This window comes from Lutjanus erythropterus, chromosome 15 (genome assembly GCF_056507025.1).
Source record: "Lutjanus erythropterus isolate fLutEry1 chromosome 15, fLutEry1.hap2, whole genome shotgun sequence".
In the NCBI taxonomy this organism is placed as follows: domain Eukaryota; kingdom Metazoa; phylum Chordata; class Actinopteri; order Lutjaniformes; family Lutjanidae; genus Lutjanus; species Lutjanus erythropterus.
In genome coordinates, this window is record NC_139331.1 from 14,678,932 (window position 1) to 14,692,201 (window position 13,270).

At 38.6% G+C, this 13,270-nt stretch overlaps 1 protein-coding gene across 1 annotated transcript; it reads right to left on the minus strand.

Moving 5' to 3' along the window:
- Positions 1-9,582: 9,582 nt before the first annotated feature.
- arf6a (ADP-ribosylation factor 6a) lies at positions 9,583-11,335 on the minus strand. Its single transcript, XM_084737168.1, has 2 exons — positions 11,182-11,335; positions 9,583-11,046 (listed from the first exon to the last, which is right to left on the minus strand). The coding sequence occupies exon 2, from the start codon at positions 10,399-10,401 to the stop codon at positions 9,877-9,879; it is 525 nt and encodes a 174-aa protein (XP_084593294.1). The 5' UTR covers positions 10,402-11,046; positions 11,182-11,335; the 3' UTR covers positions 9,583-9,876.
- Positions 11,336-13,270: the final 1,935 nt, after the last annotated feature.

The following is a 13,270-nucleotide window of genomic DNA, read 5'->3' on the forward strand; positions in this document are numbered from 1 at the left end:
TGCCTGCCTGCAAGCTGAATGTCGCTCTGCATGCTGCTTTTATGACACTGTTTAAATGGGCCCCATGACAACCAAGACACTGAGAGTTTCTGAGCTGTAGCTGCAGCCCATCCAGCCGGTCTTAATGTCCCTTTGTGTCTGTCAACAGTTGTTGGACAGGAAATGCCCGTGAAGACAACTGCAGTTAATCATTCAATGAAAAGACTTTTGAAAAAGATGGAAAACACAAGCAATCCGATGGCGAGTCTTATCCTTGATGAGCTGAACAAGAAGACATTAGGCAGAGGGGTGTGTTTGAGGAGCACAATATTTTTTTGGTCTCGTTGCCCATGGCAACTGGAGGATGCACTGCCCTGGGTTAGAAAAACCCCAGAGGTAATGGAAGCTGATAGTGGTAAGGGCTTGCTAAGGTTGTGGCAGCTAAAGGAATGGCTGTAAATTATAGTAAAGTAAATTATAAGAGCATGTAGAGTGTGTAGTTCATAGTCTAAACATAAGGGTTTAGAGGTGATGAGCAGTATATTATGTTACAGAGCTGCATGGTTGTGGTCTGAGTAATTTACATTCATCTCCGTAAACAGATTAGGTTCATACCAACAGATAAACACAAAGCTTCTAAAGAGCTCAGATTATGATAGTTTCTGCTAATCTTGTTTAAAGGAAAGGATTAAAGGATTTTAACAAATAGGCTTATTCAATTTGTGGTGAAAAGTTAGATGAAAAAAATCGATACCACGCTAATATCTGTAAGTTTAATATGAAGCTACAGCCAGCGGCATGTTAGCTTAGCTTAGCACAAAGACCAGAAACAGTGGGAAGTGGCTTGCCTGGCCAAAGGTGACAAAATCCTTCAACTTGCACCTCTGAAGCTCACTAATTAACACATTATATCTCTTTATATAATAATAATAATAATAATAATAATAATAATAATAATAATATAACATACATAACATTGTACATTTTCTTTGTTCAGTTTGTAGTCTACAAAAACCAAAGTATGAAATTGACCCTTCCTAAGTACCGCCCTTTTTTGCTCTGTGCTCTTATAATATTTGAGCAACTTAGTTAGTGCAAGCAAAACACTAGCTAACTAGCCAGCTACATTAAGTGTTAGCTAGCTAGTTAGCTAGCATTTGCTAACACTTGCTAACAGTTGAAAAACTGGAAAAGAAAGGAGAAAGTTTACTGAGGTCTGTCTGAGCACCAAACTTTCTCAACTGCTATCGCTGATTAGGAACCGTTGCCAGGCAAGCAGCAAACACACCAGGAAGTTACTACAAAAAATAGTCCAGCACATGACCTCCAATAAAATGGCAAATGGTAATTTTTACATTTTGGTTTCTGCATGAATTAAACAAAGTAGATATAATGCATAAACTAGCGGGGAGGTGGAGGTGCTTACAGGAAGATTTTGGACAGAGCCAGGCTAGCTGTTTCCCTCTGTTTTCAGTCTTTGTGCTAAGCTAAACCAATGACTTCTGACTGCATAGTTTCATATTTAAAGATCCCTTCCTCTCAAAAATATGTTTTTTTGTGTGTATGTATATATGTCTGCCCTTGACCAGACTTGACTTATATCTGGGAAAATTTGTCGACAGGTGTTGAAGGGGGAAAATGTCTGTACACTTCACTAAAATCTGAGATTCAGATATACCCCAGACAAGCTAAATTTGCCTTCTTTTGTTTTATACAGCAGTGTCTGGAGGGGAACTTTAATAACCAGATATGAGATGTTTTCACCCACTAAAAAGCATATTTCGAATAAGCATATTTCCCAAAATGTCAAACCTTTCCTTTAATCTTAAATGATCAAATAGTAAATATAATGGGAAGTACTGCACCACAACATTAGTAACTGTAAAAGATAAACTGTATTTAACACAGAGCTAAGCCTCACTGTAGGTGGTCCATGCACTGCAATTAGATGTTGTCAAAACTTCTGCATCCACTCACTTTTCATTTCACAGATTCTGTTCATATCTGCACACCAGCCAGCCAAACTAACATTTAAACATATACTGTATACACATTTGTACAGGCATTATGAGAGAAGGTTTGAGGGTGAAAAACTGTCTGAGTTCTTCACTTGGCCTCTGACTCTTCAAGTCAAGTGAGAATACCATCTCTAAACTCTTGAGCTCTTTGGAAACAACTGTGGGTAGAGACAGACGGTGACTGAATGAGGTGTGAGAAAGCAATGATGAGAAGTCGTGTATCTAGTCAGCTCTGGATATGAGTGTGTGTGTGTGTGTGTCTTTCACTCAAGGCTGTAGATATAAATACAATCTGCTCAGTGTAGCACTGATTGATGAAGACCGGCACTCAGAAATACAACTAGAACCATGAATGGTTCTTCTGCTGGTAGTGTTTTATCTAGAACCCACCAAGGAGGTTCTACCAGGAACCTTTTTATATTCCAAGGACTTTACCCACTGCACACTGAGGAGGTTCTACAGAGAACCTAAATATATTCACCGGGTTTTATTTAGAACTCTTTTGAGAATCTTTTTATATTCAAAGAGTTATCCAGAACACACTGGGTGAGTTCTACAGATAAGCTTTTTATGTTCCAAGGGGTTCTCTCAAGAACCTTTTTATAATATTGTACAAAAAACCATGACAAACCCTTAATGAAACAGTTCTTCATCAATTTCAACAATCCTTGAAGAACCATTTCCTCTAAAAATGGGTTCTTTAGATTAAACAGGTTCTTAATGGAACCCTTAGTCTTAAATGGAACCCTTTAATAACAATTTGTTTTTTTAAAAAAGTGATTTTCAGAAGCAAATTGCTCTGGGTAGAACCTCAGTCCTTCAGGGAGAGTCCTTCTGGAAATCTTATTTCTAAGGGTGTATAGTAGCATGATGACACACATCATTAATAGTGGCGGGCAAAGACGTGAATATTTCCTAGAAAGCAAATGTTAGAGGCTTATTACATTTGAGTTCATGGGTGATGGACTCTTTCATGATGAAATGCACATTGTCTGTACGTTTCCTGATTTGGTGAATGAAGAACTGCAGTGAGATTAAAATCAAAGAGGAACGCCTGAGTAAACAAATGACAGGGGAACTGCCAATGAGCTCCATTTGAAAGTATTGTTCGAAACCACCCCCTTCGAAAAAGCCGTACAATGGCGCAGTCCACCCCCACCCACAGAGATACAATGGCAGCGCTCTGAGCCTAAACCTGATGGAGAAAGAAAACGAAGCAGGTCTGCTCGGGCTTTCATTCAAATCCAGCACTTCCGCAGCAGCTTTCACTGGGAGGCTGTTTGCAGGAAACACATTTCTAGTGAATCACATCTGAAGTCCTGAAGTGACTGTTGATGATGATGATGATTGTGTTAGTGAAGGTGCAGAGTGACAGTGTTGTGTATCACCACGACTTCAGGACAGAATGAATGTCAGAAACTTCTATTCTAGAAGTTACCATAGATATCGAACTGGTTATATATCTATTAATGTCTATATACTTATGTCTATGTCTATCTATATATCTATTTTTTTTTAAATATGTATCGATGTTCATCTATATATCTGTTTATATGTACCCATCTATTTGTGCCTACATATTTATATACATACTCAACAAAAATATGATTGCAAAATATTTGTTTTTGCTCCCATTCTTTATAAGTTGAAGTAAGAAATCTAAAACTTCTTCTTGCACACAAAAGATTTATTTCTCTTGAATTTTGTTCTCAGATTTGTTCAAATCTATGTTGGTGAGCACTTCTCCTTTGCCAAGATAATCCTTCAATCTAACAAGTGTGGCATACAGCAGCGATTCCCAAACTTTTATTTATGTTAAGGACCCCCACAGTAGATTAGATCATAGACCCCAACTAGACAGTATCTAAAAGAATCTCCTCTGAGTAATTATTTATTTTCAGGTTTAAAGATAAAAAAAAGTCTCCAGAGTCAATCAATATAAATTACAATCAAAACAACCAACCTTATTTCTTCCAAATATGTGATAAAAGATAAAATATTCTATTGATTCCAGTACTTGTTGCCTTCATGGTTTGGGCTTGTTGGTTAAGGTTAAGAATGTCACAGTGAGCCAACTGGAGGCAACGTAGTAGAGTCATGCCTTTGCCCTCCTTGGAGAAAAATGGTATCTGTAGTCTGTGTAGATTAGTTGAGGTATAGCAGCATTTTATTTCAACCATCAAACTTGCAGCTGAAAACCAGTTTGTTTTTGTTTATTGTGCTTCTTCACTTCCGCATGGAGTTACAGAAGAAAGCCTACAACAGATGGACTGACAATGTCATTGTACAGTCGCGTGTAAAAATAGCTGACACCTTTTCATACGTCAGTGGACGAATTTGCCTAATTTTTGCAGGTCCTGTGGTGAAAATACAGACAGCAATGGGCTAAAAGAACTTAGTTCCTTGCAAAGTAGTTCCTAAAGTATCTAAAAAATCTAAGTACTTTGGGTGGAAATGTGACTATAGCCATAGATCAGTGCCTAATGGATGTTTTTTTTTCAAGACAGTCTAAAATTGCAGCATCTTTATGCCACACCTGTTAGGTGGATAGATTATCTTGGCAGAGGAGAAGTATTCACTAACATGACTTTTAACAAATGTGGGACAAAATGTTTAGAGTAATAAACCTCTTGTGTGCACAGATGAACTCTCATGCCTATGTTCTCTATCTATAGCACCTCTCTGAGGCAGGTTCTTCTGGTCAAAAACACAGTTGAATTCATCGTTTCCACTGGGTTCAGTGAGAGCAACAATACAAACTCTTAAATCGTGCCCTTTAACTGAGGGCCACAGGTGAGCCTGACAGCCTTTGACACCAGCCAGTGTGAGCAGTGCATCTGCTGCTGAGCGCGGTGACAGCTGTACAAAAGGCCTCTGACATGTGCAGCATGATTCACCGGCTCAACGCTGATGTAACATCAGGAGCCGTTTCAAACTGCTCTCCCTTTCCCATATTTCCTCTCCTGAGAAAAGCAAAGTGTTTGTAGAATTTTCTCTGGAATTTCCACGTCCACAATGGTAGCCATGAATGGAAAAGCATAAGCAAACAAGATCATACTTGACACTGCAGGGGCACTGCCCTCAACTGTTCAAATAAAGTGGTTTCACTACAATGCATGCTCTGAAAATCCAGGAAATGCTTGCAAGTGCTGTGTCTACACTGTAAAAAGAAGTTATTTGTTTTCAGTTGAAAAATTAGTGTCTGAGCTGCCTCAAAATTTTAAGCTGACTGAATTTGAAAAAAACAAGTTGTAGTAATCTTTGTAATGATTCATTCGATTGTACTTGAGAAAACATTTTCAATAAGCTTAAGATATTATCAGCTAATATGCTGATCATGTTCCTTTAAAAACCTACAGCACAATGCATTCATTCAAAGAATGTGAGTTTATAAATTCTGAAAATAAATACAGGAAATTTTAAGTTTGAACAAATATAAAGCTTTCACTTTAATATTGATTGATTTCACTAAAGTCCTGCATGATTTTTTTTTTACTGTGCAGTTCCTAAAGACATATGTAATGTAAAGTGACAGCAGTTTCAGGAGAGATAACAGGCTGTAGCATTTGTGTGTCTATCGCTAGTTTAACTGCAGGTCCCTGTCCTTCATGCTGATGTGTCACATGCACAGAGCTGCTTTCAACACAGCAACAGGTCAAACTTCAAATCAGCAGCCACAGTACAAACACCACATGGGCAAACAGAGCAAACACAGAGATAGAGAGCAAGCATTCCTGCACAGGAATTCCCAGACTGTGACTCTCCTGAACACTGCTGTAGTAACACATTAATATCTTTATAATATAATCTTTTCAGGAAATAGAAGAGCCATGATTATGCACAAAAAGTTCACACATAGACGAAAACCTGCAGAAGAATCTGTGATTTATCCGTCTGTGTTTATCGTGCAGTTCAACCTGACACACTTGTTGCTGTTTTTGCTCGCTGACAGGCTCTTAAACCACTTATTTCCATGACAACTATTTTTTTTTTCTCGCAAGCGTTTCCTGACTTCACACGGTAACGTCACCAGCCACAGTTCACACCTGCCTCTTTCGATGCATGTAGAGGGGAGGCCAACGTTACACACAGATATTTTCATTCTTCTTGCTTGGAAACACATGAAAGAATAAACAGTGATGAGTGAAACTGTGGCCTGATCTCATGTTTGTGCCTCACAGCGACTCACACACTCAGGGCAAAATGCCAGGCTGGCAGGGACATTTGGTGAGGCTGTCACCCTGTAACCTCAGCAGTTACACAAGATACTCTGCTCTCAGTTACCCAAATTCAATGTTTGTGAACAAATTCTCTCCAGAAAGTAAGGTCCCTACTGTGATGACAATATAAAACTTGGTTTGTGAGAAATGTGTCATTTCCTGCTTATGAAAGCGTCCTATTTTGCTTGACTTTTAAGCCTTGTTTAAACAGGCAAATGTGAAAAGAACCATTACCAAGATACTAGTGAGTATCCTGTTTCTTCACTGTGAAAAACAAAAAAGCTGAAAAAAAAAATCAAACTTTAAAGGCAACTATAGATCAATAGATTGATAGATTTGAGTTTTAAGCCCATATCAAACTCTCAAGTTTTAACAACTACTAATCTTTTCTGAAATAATTTAGTTGTTTATGTAACTTCTTTAGATAAACTTGAAACTTTGAACTTTAGAAGCCCCGGAAAATATATTCAAAGATGAATGCGTAAACTCAGCTTAGGTTCAACAATTAACTGACTATTAAATTAATTGGCAACTGTTTTGGATTAATCTGTTTAAGTCATTCCTTCAGAAAAAATGACAAAATTATCTGATTTCAGCCTCTTTAAAGTCAATATTTTTTTTGTTTCTTCAGTTCTCTGTGACAGTAAATTAAATATCTTTGGGTTCTGGACACAACAAGACATTTGAGGATGTCACCTTAGGCTCTGGGCAACACTAATCAACATTTTTTCACCATTTTCTGATAATTTATAGACCAAACAGCTATTATTTGAGAGAATAATTGGCCAATTAAATGACTATGAAAATAATATATTTTCAATTAAAACCATTTAACTTTCAGGCACCCAAATAATGACAAACCAGGTTCACAGCTCACTAAGTTTCTTAAACTCAAAGATTCAAATTTATCTAAAGAAGCAAAGTAAATAATCTACACTAAAGATTATAGCTCAGCAAAACTTAATTTCATAACTTGAGTTTGAGTTGGGCTCAAATCTCAGATCTATTGCAGTAAGTTGTCTCTGAATTCTGAGTTGTGTCAACTTCTTTTTAGTGTCCTGCACGCTCTTGAAAGGGATAATTAATTTGAAAAATGCAAAAGTAACATCTCTCTCCAGAAATCATGAACTGTTTACTCAAGATAATCCACAGACCTTGTTGTGAGCAGTTACATGCAGGAACTACTTTCTTTATAACATAGAAAGTAGTTCCTACATGAAAATGCCATGGTTTACGATCCAAATCCACACAACCTCTTTAAATTTGCTTCCTTTGTTTGAAAATGTCAAAAGCCATTTAGTGGAGTCAGTTCCCCAGTCCACAAAGTGATACTACCAGCAAAGCACAGGTTTACCTGACAATCACGACACTGAAACTAGAGCTCTCATCATCACTTATTCACAGCCACTGACTCACACATGCAAGTGCAGAAAGGAAACAGGCCGAGGCTCACTTCACTTCACAGTTCGCTTTAACTAGTCCTTCTTTCAACCATTTCCAACGCCCAAAACTCTCACTTCCTCTTTCACCAGCTTCAACGTTTTCAGAAGTAAAATATTACTTTTTCATCTTATTGAAAAGGCGTCACTTCTGTACTGATCTGGATATATTTTTTTATTATTTCAATCAGCATAGCAAAAAAAAAAAAGGGAACAGAAATAAAACAGAGCTATGAACTATTAACAGAAGGTTGGTGTGTGTCTGCAGGACCTTAACGTTGACGATGGGTCAAGTAAAAGAAGAGAAGAAGAAGAGGAGGAGGGTTGCAGTCACTGAGGCACCTACACTGAAGGTGGTAGGGGGGTTGGGAATTTTTTAAAACACTTGCTGGGGTCCAAAAGTCAGTCACAGAAAATCTAAAATGTGCACAGCCAGCTCGTTGGTACCCCCACCCCCTTCCCCTCCAATCCCAAAGTGCAAACTCAGCAGTTGAGCTTCTGCTGTTCAGTAACTGTCTTGATTTTGGGGGCACCTGTAACCTGGTCCCTCCTACTAAGGCAGCTGAAACTACAAATACCCAACAGTAATAATGGAAGCTCTGGGAGAAACAAAAGAGGCGATGATAAAAAATAAGACTGGTGGTAACAGATTCACACCCTGAAACAACAAAAGCATATATCCATATCACAGTGTGTGTGTGAAGATCCAGCGTCCACATAGTGTCTTTTCAAACAAACCACCACAGTAGACATGATGGATGTAATCATCACTGCACAGGAAAGAAGTACAAACACATCTCCTCAATCACCCCAGTACAATCAGTTATCAAACTTTTTTTTTTTCTTATCAAGGTCCTAACATATCCATAATACACATTCTTACAAATGACAAGAGGCAGTTTGAGCCATGAAAGTGATATGCTGCTGATGTAGGCAACAGGGTTGGGTATCGTTTGGGTTTTAATGATTCTGATTCTGCTGACTGATTTACTTTCTTGATGATTCTCAGGTTTGAGTGTCTTCCTGTGTTCCTCAGAGCAGAGCTGTGTAAGTCGCTGATTACCACAGAAAAATGTTACTAGCAGAAATACTGAGCTAAGCTAACATTAGCTAGATAACGGTAACGACAGTGGTCTATTTAGGTTATCATTTCAAGATGCTTTTGAAACCGACTTAAAAGTTTTGCAAACCTGTAATCTTTTGTTGAGCTTATTTAGCTTTCTTCTTTTGATAAACTTGAATCTTTGAGTTTTAGAAACCAAAAAAATTGAATTTTGAATATTGGTCACAATACCTAAATTTTAAATGGTTGCAATTGAACATATTAAATTAGTAAACATTATTCACGTCAATGAGTTTACGCAACAATTTGCGAAATACTTTTTGTTTAGCGTTTTTTAAAGTTTATCTGAAGAAGATAAGTGAATTATCTGAACAAAACATTATTAGTTGGCAAAACTTCTTCAAAACTTAAGAGTTTGAGTTGTAATCAAAAAGTCAGAGTCATTAAGGTGATTGTTACAGGACTCACACTATTTGTGCTTTTCGTCTCCTGGTTATGCAACTTAGCAATGGCTGAGTAGGTAAACTGAGAAAATAATGCTCAACTCTACAGGTGCAGACAGTAAACACTTAAATCCGAAACTATCACGAGTGAATTTTTTGTAGGAATCAATAAGCAGAATCAAAATCAAAATGTCTTAATGATTCCTTTGGAATCGTAATTTTGGAATCGATTCTTACTTGGAATCGGTTCTCGATGCCCAACCCTAGTAGGCAATGTTCTGGACTGTTCCCATCCTTTGGATATGTAGCTGGGTCATGAGAATACTGAATGAGCGTTAAGCAGGGGCAAAACTATAAATGTGTCCCAAAGACCCCTTTAAGATAGAAAAAGGAGGAAAACAAAAGAATTTGCACCGAAAAGTAAGCTTATTGTATATTTAAACAGTACTGATTATACAGAATGTGAACCAAAGCGAACTACTTAAAAGAAAGCCAGCCAAAAAAGAATTTGTCTTTTGTTTTACATGAATCTGGGGTTATAGTGAAGTCATCATTATCAAAAAGAAAAATAAAACAAAATATATTTGCTACTCTCTTTGACATATATACTCAGCAGAGAGGTCATGGTATTAATTGCTTCAGATTGCATTTTTTTTTCATTCTCAGCTACTTTTTTGCCTCCAAGTCTCCAGGCTGGTGAAGGGAGAAACATCACTATTTGTAATTTGAGGTAAGCCAGGTCAGGCCCTCGAATAGTCCATCCCCTGATGTCGCACACGAAGGCTGAACGTACCAATTCCTATCTCTGATCCGGGTCAGGCCTAGCTTCTCCTGGATCTCGTGTGGTTTCATGGCGTCTTGGAGGTCTTGTTTGTTGGCGAAGATCAAGATGATGGTCTCCTTCATCTCCCGGTCGTTGATGATCCGGTGGAGCTCCTGCCTCGCCTCGTCGATCCTGTCCCTGTCGGCACAGTCCACCACGAAAATGAGGCCCTGGGTGCCGGTGTAGTAATGTCTCCAGAGGGGCCTGATCTTGTCCTGGCCGCCCACGTCCCACACGTTGAACTTCACATTCTTATAGGTGACGGTCTCCACGTTGAACCCGACGGTGGGGATGGTTGTGACCGACTGTCCCAGCTTCAGCTTGTACAAGATGGTCGTTTTCCCAGCAGCATCAAGTCCAAGCATCAATATTCTCATCTCCTTGTTGCCAAAGATCTTTGCAAGCACTTTCCCCATTTTGTTTGATGTGCATAAATACTTTAGTTTAAGGAAAACAAAGCTTCTCTAATGAGAGAAAAGAAGTTTCAGTTTGTGCTGGGAGCCCTCCACGTGATGGCAGCGGTGGGCTGACACAAGTGTCAAAGGGTGGTGGTTTTCAAGTTTGTACAGTTTGAATGACAGACCGACACTACAATTATTTGGAGTATGATGATCTGACCTGAGTGGATGACTTTCAGTGGGAACAGTGTGTTTGGAGCCCTCGAAGAATTGGGTGGGGATATATTTTCATGATCCACTGCCCTCCTTTGAAAGAAGACAAAATTACATCCCCTTGTTTCAGACTTCCGTCACAATCCACACACCAAGTCTCCTTCAAATCTCTCACTCAAGCTGGACTTGGTACAGAGTGGTTTTCTTCTGTTCTTTCTTATAAAAAAAACCTTACTATATAAATCAGGCCCTGTCCAAGCCCAGGGTTCCCACTTCCTCCTTGGCTGCCGGCTGTCCACACTTGCCCTCAGCCAATTCCAGTCGATGAAATCTCACAGCTCTTAGTAAAACACACCAAAATAGGAGCTTTCCGGTCCGTTTCTGCAGCGGGACATCCAGAAGAAGAGCGCTCAAAAGGTCATTGATTCATCCGACTTTCTTCTCTTCCCCCTGTGACACAAGAGCGGTCCAGAGAAGGGAGGGGTGTTAGTACAGAGGACAACTTTGGAGCCGAAAAAATATTCTCTCCGCGGGCAGAAAAGCAAAACAAACACAAAGAAGACAGAGAGCAGGGTGAGTACGTACCTCTGCGGCGGTCATCCCCCAGTCCCCGGGCCGTTTCTCCCCGCTCTTGCCGCTCTCTCTCTGGCTCTCTTCTTCTTCCTCCCTCCTCTCTCTCTCCCTCCAGCCGTTCAGTCACAGCGGTGGCGGTGCTGTGTTACCGGAAAAGGTGCGGACCCTGATCAGCCGCCACTTCCTCTACACGCTCACATACACTGGTGCTGCATTCAGGGACCCGTCATGAGCTCCGACATCTGACAACGCCAAAAAAACATAGGACCACAAAGGCATTGCAAAGGAGCCTTGACTGTTTTTAAATCACTTTTGCGCTCTATATTGTAATATTTTATCTATTTTTCTTTACCATAGCACAACATGTATCGTTATGGTAGTATTATATAGTATATTATATAAATAACCATTTGTATGTATTACTATATTTCCTCTTGATGTATTTCATGGGTTACTGCTCTTAAGATTATTATTAAGGAGGCCCAGATTTGAAAAACGTAAACTGCCATGCTGCTAGACATTTACAATGCTTATGTAAGGCCTGTAATTATGAATTTAAAAGTGTAAAAGAATGCACTTTTTTATTTTTTCCCCAGCTTTATTTGGGAAAGAAATATTTTGTACAAATGCACAGGAAAACAAAAAAAAAAGAAACAAACAAACAAAAAACAATGGTCCTTTGAAATCCTAGATTAGAAACCCTAATAAACACAATCTTGAATTTAACATATTTTTTCATTCAGTTTCTCACAAATTCCCTCTGCTTAAAGAGTCAAAACAACAGACTAAGAAATGAACTAATATAATAATGAAATAATAAAATGGCATAATAATAATAATAGTAATAATGGAATGACAATCTTCTAATAAACAATGTAAACACCCATAATCTTACAGTGTTGGCAGGTTATTAAAATAAAGTCACAATGATATACTTTTTTTTCATATTTATAAATAATCAAAGGGCCAGATTGAGGCTGTTAAGGGGCCTGATGTGGCCCACAGACCGCCAACTGAACAGGCCTGATGTATGGTCTATGTTGGTGATGTATGTTGGTGTTAAAATGCTGGTGTTGGTTTTTTACAAAAAAATAATTTTAAGGTCCTGAAAGCCATATCCTACATGAACTATTTTCCATAATAAGTTTTGATCTGTCAGTTTTGGTTCTTTCTTTCTTTCTTTCTTTCTTTCTTTCTTTCTTTACTCCTGTGATTGTTATTAGTAGGCTAGAATTGATGCCACGTACTTTTATCCACTGAATTGAGACATTTACTGGAATTAATTACAAACTGTCATTTTGTTGTTTTTTTCTTCTTTTTCAACTTTTACTTAATGAATTAAGGCTAAAATGTAAACTATTCAATCAGTCCATAACAGATTTTTAAGAATATATCAATTTATTATAAAAAATAATTTAAAAAAGGTAAATGTATGAACCACGGTGGGCATGGCAAACAATTTAAGCAGACCCTTCACATAAATTGTAATATTTCCGACCCTTCTTAAAGGCACCATACGCCATTTCGCATGCGCGGTTTAAAAAAACTGAACTGCAGACCGGTCCATTAGCTTGCGCTGACGCCATTTGAGCTTTCATTATGTGTGTAATCGCCTATAATGTCACGTCTGCGACAAGAATTACACACTGGCCCGTACATAAGAAGCAGATGTAAGGATTTAGTGGATCTAATAATGTGTAGAGAGGTTTTACGGCCGGGTCTTTCCGACATGTCTCATCATTCATTCAAAACCGTCCCCGTATGACGTGGAGGTTGTGAGGGGGGAACCAACTGTCAGTGGGTGTTTCTCATTGTCGGAAGCAGCGCTGACAGACCTGACAGCTGCTGACTGAAACTCACACAAAACACAATTAACATAATGTAGCCTACTACTGAAACAAGGAAGTATGACATGTAGTGGTAAGATATATGAAAGCAATTAGGCTAAAATCATGAAATAGTGATTTCAGTAAAGCCCTTAAGTTTCAGCCCACTACAAGAAGGCCTCTTGTATTTACATCATGAAACTTTACAGTAGGCTAATACATTTTAAGCGTGGGATGTGAGACAGTTATAGTTTCTTTTAAAGTATTTTACCATT